Source organism: Rhea pennata, chromosome 4 (assembly GCF_028389875.1).
Source record: "Rhea pennata isolate bPtePen1 chromosome 4, bPtePen1.pri, whole genome shotgun sequence".
Classification (NCBI taxonomy): domain Eukaryota; kingdom Metazoa; phylum Chordata; class Aves; order Rheiformes; family Rheidae; genus Rhea; species Rhea pennata.
Window position 1 is genome coordinate 4728333 of NC_084666.1, and position 12924 is coordinate 4741256.

Here is a 12924-nt window from a genome sequence, read left to right on the forward strand (position 1 = left end):
ACTTCGCTGAAGTTGATGGATTTAGAACAATTTACCTCGACTACATTTCTGTGCCCAGAAGTCTAATTCTTTTATGCATTTAACTGTAACAGCATCAATTTTGCATACAGACATCAAATAGCATCAGCTTTGTATACAGACGTCAACTGACTAGAAATATGCAGTTTATTCTGTGAAAAGCCTGATGGTTTTTCGTCCTCCCGTACTCTGAGGAAGCATTCCAAATAAAAAGGTCTAGACTTTTTAACTAAAAGTAATATATTGCAAATAAATCTAGATTAACGCAAGTTTACCATAGGTTTTTATTTGAGGAAGTTGAGTTTAGAGAAACGGTGGCAATCACACCTTTAATTGCAAAGATAAGAAACAGTTTTAACACAACATTGTCTTAAAGCAGTGATGACGAAAGTATTAAAGTTTTGTGCTTGTATTTATGTATATGTTAGGGGGATTTTGAAGGGTGAGAGAGAGCCCAGAAGGGTGCTAAGATCTAATGCCTCATCTTAAATTTATACAGGGTGTTCCTTTTAGACAGTGGGAAGAAAGTGAGTTTTTCTAAAACTCCTCAAAATTATCATGCCCTGGACATACAAGAATGACTTTTAGGGGAGCTTTTTTAAAAAGGTGTCCTTACGACAGTAATATTTTTATGTTTTCTGGAAGAAAATCACCCAAAACATGGACAATTTGCCCAAGATGCCGTCTCCAGGCTGAACTTTAGGAGGGCTGGACAGTCTCACAGTTAGTTAGACGGATTTCATCTCATGTTGGTCATTTAAGAATTAACCTGCCAGTATCAAGACACTCCCTCCATTTGCAGTAGATGCAGAAACAACCCCATGTGGTTATATATATCCCATGTTAAAATAGATATATGAGATATATAGGTGAACTGTGTTCTACAAACGCCTGTAAATATGTATTGAATATAGAAGGAGCCCAAATCACAGAATCGCAGAATGGTTGAGGTTGGAAGGGACCTCTGGAGATCATCTAGTCCACTCCCCCCCCCCCCCCCCCCCCGATTCAAACAGGGTCACTTAGAGCATATTAGACAGGAAAATAGCTAGGTTAGATTCAGTACTTTTAGAAGATAAAATTAAATGAGATGGATCCTACCCTGAGAACTCTCTCCTTGTTCTCTAAGTTGAGTATGTACTTCATTATAATTTTGAATTTAATGAAATAACAGCTCTCAAATGATGGCAATAAATGCTTTCCCTGGGGAAATGCTGTTGATATCACATTTTCAAAGATACAGTAGGTAATGGCCCTCAGAACCAGGCTGACAGTGAGGCTGGGCAGATGAAGGAGGTAGGACGGTTTCTACCTGATGAACCTTATGCTACTATCTGGACAGATGCCTGGCTTCATCACAAGAAAGAGTGTGCTGTCTTGGAGTCCCTCTTGCCTCCAACTGACTGGTTGGGGGTCCTCTCTTAAAGCATGGAAGAGAGGGCTTTGAACACCGACAAGCTGAAGAACGCGCTGTACATCCAGCTCAATGCTTTATGCGGTTTCCATAAAAAAGGAGCACTGCTGATCTTTCACTGTCCACATTTTGTCAAGAAAACGGTCGTACACGTGCTTTAAAAGGAGTCAAGTCCTGTTCCCATGTGCCTGGCACCTTGAGTCAGGCTCCTAAGGGAAAGAAGGTCATTTGCTGCATCAGGCTGGGTTCTGGCATGGGGCAAAACCTGTGGAGCTGGACTGCTAGAGCATGCAGAGCTGTCACCCTTAGAGCAGTTCTAGTTCAAACAGTTAATGTAAGGGGCAGTTTTGGCTAGTAGCTATTAAAAAAAAAAAAAAAAAAAAAAAAAGGTGTCCTTGCTATTTGGAAATACACAGAAATACAGAAATATTCCGCATATATCTTCAAGTGAAAAAAGATAATGCTGCCATCATTCTCAAGAGTGAAGATGGTCTGCATTTTCCACAACCTCTAATATTAATCTAGATCAAATCTTTTTTTTTTTTTCTTTTTTTATGGAAGCTTAGATGCCAGTATATGGTAATGGGTTAACATCAGTTTAATTATAATAACTGCTATTTAGGACCAAAAGTAGTTAAGCACTAATCCTAACTGGATTCTTCAAAGCAAACTGTTGTCATTGAGAACATTTCTGAAAGCCCTGGGTCATTGCTGCAAGACAAGTAGTTATAACTGTGAATTGGCCAAAACAACACAGGCAGCAGCAGCAAACTCAAAAGCAAAGTCAGCAAAGTCAAGCGCTTCACTACCCACAGATTCTCCTTGTTGTGAGAGGACTGGAGGAAGAACAAGGCATCCGTGGCAAATATTAAACATGCCACTTCGCTCAGCCCTGGAAGGCACTTGGGATATTGCAGCGATGTGAACTGCATATGAACACACATAGAGAGGAGCAAAAGAGTGTTCTTCACCCATTTACATGTGTAGTTTCCATGATTTCTTTAGGTAGTTGCATACTTGGTTTTATTTGGGCACAGATCTCTCTAAAACTGGCTTGGACCCAACACGGCGTGTGCACCTGAGATGTGTGTGAATGGGTTCCCTTGCCTTTGCTCGCTCTCCGGCAAATCAGGCTGTGCCTTCCCCAGCTTTGTGGGAAATTATTTATGCTACAGTGGCATCGATTACGCTCGCTCGCGGGTCAGTAAGGTAATTAAAAACTGCTGAAAGCACTTGTTTGGTTTGGGGAGACCTTCTTGGGTGGGGCTTGCACCTCGGAGCAGGCTGTTTAGCGAGGGGCGTTGTCGAGCTGAGCGGCACTGTGGAAGGGCCTTGAAGGAAGACCAAAATTCAGCGTTTCATTGCAACGCGGCAAGATAATGTGCACATAGGAATCTTTTTGGCTTGCCCTGGCTCATATATTGCTGCGACCAAACCTTCTTCCCTCTTTGCAACTTCCATTGCCTAAACAGTATTGAAAGGACCTCAGTTGAAAAATGATTTCTAAACAACTTCCCCACCCTCCCGTTTATGCAAATTCTCCTTTACTTTTCCCCCAAGAGCGGAAGGATGATTAAGAGGAAACTGGAACTTGCAAATTAAAATTCAGTGTTAAGGTGGCATACAAGTCATTACAGAGCCTCCAATCTAGTTGCTGTCTTAGAATAAAAGCTAAAAAAAAAATCATTTATAGGTATAAATTTAAAATACAGATGAAATCACTGATTTGAGCAGAACATAATTCACATTCACACCATGTTCATAAGAGTTTTTCTTACCATTCCAACATTTTTTTAAATTCATTTTAAGAATCCTTCTTCAGCTTATATATAGGGGGACGTCACAAATTTTCTAAAATACGTTTTGCTGACCAACCTCCCTAGCTAGCAGCTAGGGTTTTCCGCTTCCAATGAAATTTCGCCCCTACTCACATCTACTAGGACGCTAGCATTCTCCTGACCCAAAATTAGTCTTCTTAATCCATCAGAAGAAGACTATGTATTGGTACGTTTAAACTTAGCTTTCTGCTAAAAAGCACTGGTGCAGCTTGTGTCCGTTGTTCAAAACGTTTTCCTAGCACTAAGCCTCCATTCGTCACTTTTAAAAGAGCTGTTGAACATGAGCGCAGGTTTTAAAGAGTGATGTTGTTCAGCATTTAAAAGAAAATGTTAGGACCGATATATTTTTGAGCAGCTGTTTACGCCTTAATAAAGAATTGTGGTATTGAATTCTGAATAAACTGTAAATAATGGAACTGTCTACCTAGGGGCTGATGAAAATATAAAAGTATATCAAGGCGCGGTAGCTTTTGGATCAATAGATAATCTTTCCACCTGCCTCCTAGAGGCTAAATTACTCTATAAATGGCAATGAGGAAGTCTTGGACATGCAGCATGTAATACTCTACGAGCTCTCCTAGGCATTTGGGCTTATATCTAAAGCAACAAGCAGAGAGAAGAACGTGTGAAAGCAGTGGTGCCAAAACGTCTTACACAGTTCTAACCTTTTTCTTTATTATTATCTGTCTACTAAAGTAGCTGACCATAAGACTTTCGTAATAACGTGTAATAACGGTTTTGCATCTTCCGTGGCTGTAGCTAATCCTCCCTTCTACAGCTCTGCGTGCGGTGAGAATATCCATTAACGTAACAGCTAAGCCCTGCCCATAACAGTGGTAGCAATTTTAGTTGATTTATGTGCTGAAATTTCAAAAGTTTTGTGAACTCTTACAATCTCCATTTTGGGGGTATTTAGAATTATTCAAAACTGACAGACCTTTTCTGGTCTGGAGCATCTTCTTTCCACGGTGCCTGTGTCTCATCCAGAACGCACCGTGTCTCTGGGTTCATTGCCCCGACTGGCCTTTTCCCTATCTGAGATATTCTCTAGGGTTGAAAAAGAAAAGTCCTATAAGTACCTCATGCTGGTCAAAAGAGTTCCCTAATGAGCAAGTCTTGGGGTATAAGTTTCCTCAATAGCTGTGAAAACATCAGAGAGATTTTTATTTTACTTCAACAGTACAAACTGTGAGTAGCTCATGCAAAGGAAAAAGGGGAGGGAGGAAAAAAAAACTTTTTTAGAAGGAAAAACAGCATTTTATCTTAGGGAAGATCATTCTAGCAGATCCCAAAATTTCTTAACATAATTACATGGGTTTGGCTATTACTCTATTTATTTCCCTTCCAAAGTAAATGAGATTGGAGTTCCTAATCTGACTATGCGCTTGCCTTAATATTACACAATTTTTCTTCAGGGCTTTTTAGACTTTGTTTAATGTAGGGAGCACAATGATTATAGTCTTTATTTGTTTTACAGCTTAGGAGATATTGTTAACGGTGCTTGAGACTGTAGGCATTTCCTAGAACAAAATGATGGCCACTGGATTTCTCCAGATACTCATTAACTAGACAAGTGTGCGCTGAAAGGTTACTCAACTTCTAAGTGCAGGTAGCAAATCAGGCTTAAAAATGCTTGAAAAATAAATCCAGGCAACTGGATCTTACTTTACCATCCCTGGGAACGAGACTGGAGCCCTGGGGCAGAACTGTAATGGAAATCCCTTTTTGACCTAGCAGACGGCGTAGGAAGCACAGCCCCCGGCCAGGAGCCCTTTGAAATTAGCTGCTCCCGATAAGCTGAAAATAAATCAGACAGGCAGGGAAAAGCTCTAAGAGGGGAGTAGCATGGCCTGGGAGAATCATTTGGAAATATGCTGAGTGAAAAACAGCATGCAAACCCTGTTAATGGTCACTCGCAATCAAGATATTCAGTAATTAATATATTCTTCCATAACAAAGTTCTCCTTACTATGCTGTGAGTCGGCGTGATTCTAGCCATGGGAACTCTGAATACCAATATTTTGGCCAACATATTCCAGGAATTCTGTGCATTTTCCCTTCTCCTACTTTCATCTCAGTGCCAGGAGGTCTTTTTTACTTCCTTTTTATTCCATCCCCAAAATGTCTTTCTTCCCATCATAGAAAAAGCTTAATAGAGAAATGCCATGAGGTTTAATACAATTTTTTTTTTTCAGAAATACAAGAAACTGCTAAATTCCCTTCTATCCCTTCTAGGAATGGAGGCCAAAAATTTAGCACGGAGCAGCATTAATATAAGCGTATTTAAGGACTTAAATAAATAAACTTTAATAAACTTATATTTTCAGCACAGAGCAGATGGTGTTTGACAGACCTGCCTGAAGCTATGTAACATCACATGCCATGCTATTTATTTTCCAATAATGTGATTTACTAAACAAATTTCTCCTTTTTCAAAATCATGCAGTGAAGCAAGGGTTTTGTAACAGGAGGAAAAGGCGACAAGCACGTCACAAGTAACGGGTGAAGTGCATTCAAGCTAAATGACACCTAAAATTCCCATATAATGAATAACTGCGCAGAATGTGAGCACAGTCTCTAAGATTGCAGCTATATTCACAACAATTTAATAAAATATTGCTGTGGAGAGACTGAAGAGCTGGATCTCTGTCCACGTCATTTGGTAGGATGTTCTCCAGCATTGGCTTATACCAGTTGGCATCTCAGACAAAGCACGGACATGGTTTGGGCAATTGCATGCAGTAGGGTCTCTTTTCAGTTAGTATAGATGAGGCTTTTCCCTACTTCGGACCTACTTTGCCAGATGGACCTTGCCAGTTCGTATTGGGTGGCCTAAGGGCTACAGAGCGGTCCCCAGTTTCCTTGCCTTTAGCAGCAGGTTGTACCTAAAGAGCCGTTCTTCATGTAATTTAAAACTAGACTAAAAGAGCTATGTGATAATCTTGAAAAGGGGCTTAGATGCTAGATGTAAGATGCTGTGAGACGCTGGATGTCGGCTACCGTGGCCCTACTCTGACTATTTAGTCAATGATAATATATATATTAATATACTAATATAGTATATATTGCCATATATCAGGTGCCTGATTTATTCAGGATCACTGCTTTCCATAGGTGACCATTGGGGAAGAAGTCCCAGGTTCATATTCTGGGTACTTTTCTGACCCCTTAAATGGGTCATAAAAGTGCGTGATCTTGCAAGTGGGGAGTACAAGGTATACCTGCCCTGCACGAGCTCAGCACAGATTTGTTCACTGGTTGTTTTGTCTGATAGCTGTAAAATACCAGCCCGAGGTAGCCTTAAATGTCAGGGCTTTTGCTTTTTAATTATTCACGTGGTATTAATATTCATTGCGATTTGCGTAGTTTGTCAAACAACACCCTGTTTTTTATGGGAAAAAAGGTCATCCTTGCCCCGGCAATCAATGTCTCAAAACATTTAGTGTGGTCGCAGATCTTCCTGTAAGTCTCTGGATCAAAGCTGAAACACCGAGAAGGAAGAGAAGAATTTAAACAATATTACAGAAATTGAATTATTTGCCTGGGAAAATAAAGCATCCCTGAACACTAATGTTGCCAAGGATACTTGCTGCTGCTAGTCCACAGCACGCAGCCGGAGTAATTGCAAATTTGCTTAGAATATAACTCTGTAGTCGAACAGACCAGGAGCCTGGCTGAGAGCAGTCCCTCTGACAGTCCCTGCTGTAGCATTTCAACAGTTAGGACAGCCCTGCAATACCCAGCGTAGTCTCATTTTTATCGTGAACTTTCAGCTTGCCAAACTGTAGGTTGTGAGCAAACGTATGGCAGCTTCTGCCTTGGACAACGCACCAGGGACTGAATTCAGGCCGTCTAGACCCAAAAGGATGTGCTGCAAGCGCCTAGGCTGGGGTTGTGGTTCGTTAGCGGGGGACCAGCAGATCTCGGTCTAAGGATAAGCACAAGAACAGGGAGTTTTACGCGTTTCCAAGTGATCCCACCTGCGCAGGGTGCGTATCGTAATTAAAATTATGCGCAGTACTAGAAAGCAAGCGTTCACTCAAGGGAGCGGTGAAAGCAGAAGGTTACAGCCCAGGCCGCTCGCCGGCGTGGCCGCGCGGACCTCCTAACGCGGCACCGCGCCTGTGCGAGACCGTTACGGGAAGGGTATGTTTAATTGCCGTCCCACCCCAAAAGTGAGTTCTCAAGAGGTCCCAAAAACATACGGTGATGGGCTCAGCTGGAATTCGCAAATCGTTCTGAGTTGGGTGCACGGAACAATTCTGAATAGGAATTATTTATTTAATTAATTTATTTATTTTAAATAAAAGCCCCGGGAAAGAAAGGAGATTGCTAGGAAGACGGGAAGATCATTGTGATTCCTGCTAAAAAGCTATCAAGCAGAGCTCAATGTGCAAAAGATGTAGCAAAGCTTTAGAGAGGCAGTTGTCTCCTAAAAGAAACGTCACACAGCCAACAAGGTTGCTCGAAGCTTTCTCTGCACTGGTACCTACACACTGTATTTTTTCATAGCTCGTGAACTGCAAAACTTTTTTTATTTTCCCCCCCCTTTTTAATCTTCATGAGGATTTTTGCTTTGAGATTTCCTGCAGGAAAGTGTTTTAAGTGTTTTAAGCATCTTTATACTGCACCCAACGTCTGCTGCTATGGTTCCTGTACATAAGGACCCTTTTCCTTCTGTCCTCAAGCTGTGTTGCTGCTTATTATCATGTTTAACATTCCCAGTGCCTGACAGGCTGGAGATTAGAAACTCTTAATATTCGTTTTACACTGAAAGGTCTCACTGGATTTTTGGAGCATGGGCTGTAATATATGCACATAATGTATTGGTGGAAAAGTCCTGAACTCACTAGCGAGTCACCTTAATCCCTCGTTTTATCGTTTTAGGGCTGTTTTAAAATACTCTGCAGTGCCCCCACGCATCAACATGTTTAAAACATTGCGTTGAAAATAAAGGCTTAATGGGAACAAAAAAAAAGCAATGCATAGATTTCCTTTGGTACGTCTGTATGGTTAAAAAAGCTACAGGTTTTGGAGAATGTTCTCCTCTCACTCCATCATTTCTTTTATAACAGACCGGGCGCAAGGAGAAGGGGGACCCCCTGAACATCGCTATTGACAAGATGACCAAGAAAACGCGGGACCTGCGAAGACAGGTAATCCACGGCTTTTATAATGCTTCTCTGTTTTGTTAAGAAGGTCGTTGCTTCTCAGTTTCAGATCGATTTTGTCGCTTGTGGAAGTGCAAAGAATGCGTGCCCTTATTTATTTACATTACACCTGACATTAAACAGAGGATCTCCCCTTGAGGAGAGACTGAAACGTATTACAAATCTAATCCCCAATACTCCTAACTTCTGGGAAGATGGGCAGACTGTCCAGACCTTCACTGCCTTTCCTTCCAAGCATCCTTGGTTGGAAAAACACTGGCATATGTGCTTATTTATATTTATACGAAAAATCCTGTTGAAATGACAGGAACCATGAGCAGCATATAAAAATGGTTGTAAGAACAGAGTATTTTCAAAGAAAAATTTCTAGGTACGTTGTTAAGTGAAGCTGCTGTGAGGCTAGGGATAAGATTGGTAAACAGCAGTAAAGCATAGTTTCAGCCAGCCAGGCTGGCTTTCTCGTATTGCTTTTATCTTCACGGTTGGTAATAAGATGGGAAGAAGGTGCTCTGCCCCTCCGAAACTCGGCGCGTTCCGCTCGTCGCCGAACGCTCGTCGACGTGCTTGAGCAGAGCAGCCGCGGAGCTCGTTTCTCCGCGCGCCGAAAATATTGCCGCGGACTTGCAGACTGCACGACTCACCAAGCTGCCCTGGATCAAGCCGAGCGTCGCGTCTGCTGCTCGGCTGATGGCAGAAGCAGGAGCTCTGCTGCTCTGACCCCCGCGTTTGTGGCGTCCTCTTAATAGACGCTCTGCTTCCAGGGTATGTTCAGCCCCACGGGTGCTGAATTCAGTCGTGGAAAGGTTGGAACTCTGCACGTGGGTAAAGCGAGGCACGTATATAAACGTGTTCCTGCTCGGAGCTGAAGCTTTCTGTGTAGTTTCTGATGTTTGTGTCTACGTGTGCCAGGTAGGAATAATATTTATTTAAGCTGTGGAAGTTGCTGGTAAACTAGTAAAGATTAGATCCTAATTATGCTAGATTTTGCACAAGTCTGTAGGAAGATGGAGTTTCCGCAATCTCTATTCGGACCGTAAATCATTATTCTTTCGAATCACAGTCTCCATCCTTTTTCATCCTATGTATATCAACAGGATACGTGCTAGAGTCGACCCAAACCTACCAATATACCTTCTCCCTGCCAAGTTTCGGATTACGTGGATAGGCTACAAAATGAAGAAAGTACATATATCTCGTTCGGTAGCCAAGCTCCCTTGCTAGACTTCAGTGGTCAGCCATCTAGGACTGATTTTTCTTTCTCTCACCAGGTTACTTAGCTCTTTATTTCTGAGATTATTATTGGGTTACCTAAAGAGCAGGCAGATATGTGGAATGATTGCGGCTGGGACACATGGTGCTAAAATTCCATCTTGCGATTTACAGTCACATCAATATTTCCTGTTCTGATGGAATTACATTTTTTATGCTCATCGTTTAAACTCTCCTGAGCATTGGAAAACTATTACGGAGATCTAATTATATGTCTTAATATAAATTGCCAGTAAAAGCATCAAGCTAAGTCAGACTGAGCAAGTTCTTGGAAGCAGGCAAGTCTCACCAGCCCATTGCTTCCTGCTGCCATTGCTTGCTATATTTTGAATGATTTGGTGGAAAAAGCACCGAGTTCTGTGTCTGGTAACAACTTGTGCCAATTGGCAGGATTTGGGATCTTTTTTCCCCCAGTACGCCAGGCTGTCGTGAAAAAAAAGTAACACACAACCTACAAGCTAAACAAAACCATCTTTCACTGCGTGATGCAGCAAGCTGGAACGATGGCAGCAGCAGGGTGCTCGTTGCTGCCGATTATTTTGTTCGGTTGTTTTATCTCCTTAGGGGAGATAAAAGAAAAAAAAAAAGGAGAAAAGAAAAACAAGCTAAGCCTATAGTTTAAATACTACAGCTGATCGTAAAGCGGCGTGCGCACGCAGCATTTCGCCCCTTGCAGCTCCGCGGTGCGGCTGAAACGGAGCTGAGCGGGAGGGACGCCCCGAAGGACCCGGCTGCGGCAGAGCGCGGGCGCGCGGCGAGGCCCGAGGCGGGCTGCAGATCGTCCGGATCGTCAGGGGCGAGCGGCGGGCTCCGCCGCCCCACCGCTGGTGTCCCGCCTGCTCACGGTGCTGCCCCCGGGCGCCTGCTGCCGCTGCCCCCGGCCCCTTCCCGTCTTTTCTGGACCGGTTGGACTTGCTCCGTCTGCGTCAGCTGGTTTCCCCACAAGGTGAAATAATGAAAACCGCTGGTTTTCTCCTAAAGAGCAGCTATTGCTATTAATTTTAACAGACGGTGTACTCTCCAGTAGATTGAAATCAAATAATTCCTTTTTTTATTATTATTATTTCTTCTTTAACTCAAGCCAGGTTAGTATTTCATATGCCTCCAAATGGGAGGAATTCTAGAGAAATGGGAAGAACTTTTACCAGCAATTCGCAGCTTGTGCTGGAAACATCACCCACATGCAGCTGTTGAGGAGAAGACATCGACCTCTTGCAGATGTAGGATTATGACTTTGCCAAAGCTAGTTAAAAATGCTTCGTGGAATAAATACTCGATAGAAAATGTTCGCTTTCTTTAAAATTGAAAAACCTCATAAGATCATGTTTATTTAGCGAGAAATTTAGTTCTGAAAATAAAACAGATGTCTGACCATGTTGAAGACATATTTTGAATTTTTTCATTAGTTTCAATTTTCTGTTTTGAATGGTATTATTCTAGCTTTACAGTGCAAATATGACTATATACATATAAATAAATACTAAAAATTAAAGTGGAAAGCAGATTTTCAGAATTATCAAGAAAGTTATCAATTATTTTAAGGTGTTTTGATCATACAGCATTTTGAAGCTTCCAAGCTTCATTCCAAAGTAGAACAAAGCAAAATTTTTAAAAGTCTTATTAAAATGGAATTTTTGGTCCCTCTTGCAGTTTTAGACAATAAGATTTTATAATAAAATATATGAATGGGAACTGTGAAGTGATAATCCAGAAATAACTGTATTACCTGTTCCATTTTAGGGAATACGTTTGGTGCTTTGAGTCTTCAGACTGATGCACTGGGCTTTTATTTCTTAATGAAATAACAGTATGGCTGTCTACTAGAAATTAAATTAAGGCCATTGTTATCTAAATCTATATGTACAGTGTCAAAATGTATTGTCTGCCATCTGATTGTTGTTAAGTGATCTTAGGAAATGAGTTACTGGGTCCAGTCCAATCCCTTTTGGGAACCACAAAAAAACAAAATAGCATCAACATCCTGTTGGTAGCTACAGCCTGTTGGTGGTTAGGATGGTGATTTTCAGTAAAGATAAAAATAGTCATTTCTAGATGTGAAATACCTAAAATTCTTCTCTTGATTATATGGATTCTTCACACCACTGTTTTTCTTTAAGCAAAAGTGTCTTCTGCTCAGAGTATCTTCTCCAGGCAACATCCTATAAGTCTCTGAGGAGTACGTGTTGTGTAGACACAGGACTCAAAAATAAATTGTGAGCAACTGAATTGATGAAGTCCTATTTTCTGTAAATTTGAACCATCGGTATTAGGAGCGGACAGTAGTGTCAGGTCCTCCCACAAGGTCTGTGATTGCCGTGTTTCTTCTCGTTTTGCTCATATCCATTCTTCTCCTTTTCGCTGCTGCCTCCAGCGCTGTGGCTGCCTGGCTGACTGGTAGGTGGTATGGAGAAGTTATGAGCCTGGCTTCAGCACACTGCTCCGCTGATGGGCAGCTGATGCCCACGTGGTCGTTGGCCAGCTTGGGCAAGTGCTGGTGCTCTAGCCAGGCAGCTACTGAATTTGCAGTTCCCCTCCACAGGACGCTGATTTGGGTCACCTTTCTCCTACCATCAAAACTGTAGCTATTTCGTGTTCTCAAGACCATTCCTGGCTGTCAGATTTGCTTGAAATCGGCCACTAGATTAAAATGTACCAGAGAGAACAGACAGTACAAATGTAATGAGCTTCATTTCCTCAGAAAACCAGTCTAGACACAAAACTCTTTATGGTCAAGATCTTTGTGACCATCTCTTGCTCTGCCTTTCCCCTGTCTTCTCCCATGTCTTCTATATGTGTAACAACAGTTTGAATTAGATAAGTCTTTTTAATGTTCTTATTCCTATCTGTCCTATCTCTTTTTCTAGCTCTTGAGAGGCAACATATCTTCTTTTGCTCTTTATGTCAGTCAGTTCTGCTTAGAGCAAGTTGTATTGCTACTGTTTATGAATCTATTTGAGGTAAAAAACAAAACAAAACATTATTTAGCACTTTGAAATCTGCTGAAAATTCACGAAGGCTCCAGAGACCCTGTCAGAGTAAAAAATATGAATATTGAGCCATGCATTTAGACTAAAGGGACACCTAAAACTGAAAAACTATGTTCCACTAGAGCAGATTTTATGGCCTTTAATCCATACAATGCAAAATATATTATGAATAGACACTTATATAATGCTTTCAGTCTGTGGACTTAAATCTCGCGCTCCGGGTACAT

General features: G+C 41.7%; 1 protein-coding gene across 2 annotated transcripts in view; it reads left to right on the top strand.

Moving 5' to 3' along the window:
* The window catches only part of CTNNA2 (catenin alpha 2), a 431832-nt gene that overhangs the window by 313661 nt on the left and 105247 nt on the right, over window positions 1–12924 (top strand). For both annotated transcript variants that reach the window (XM_062575101.1, XM_062575102.1), the window contains one exon: window positions 8346–8426. In XM_062575101.1, the coding sequence (XP_062431085.1) occupies window positions 8346–8426 (81 nt within the window). The remainder of the gene's footprint in view (window positions 1–8345; window positions 8427–12924) is intronic.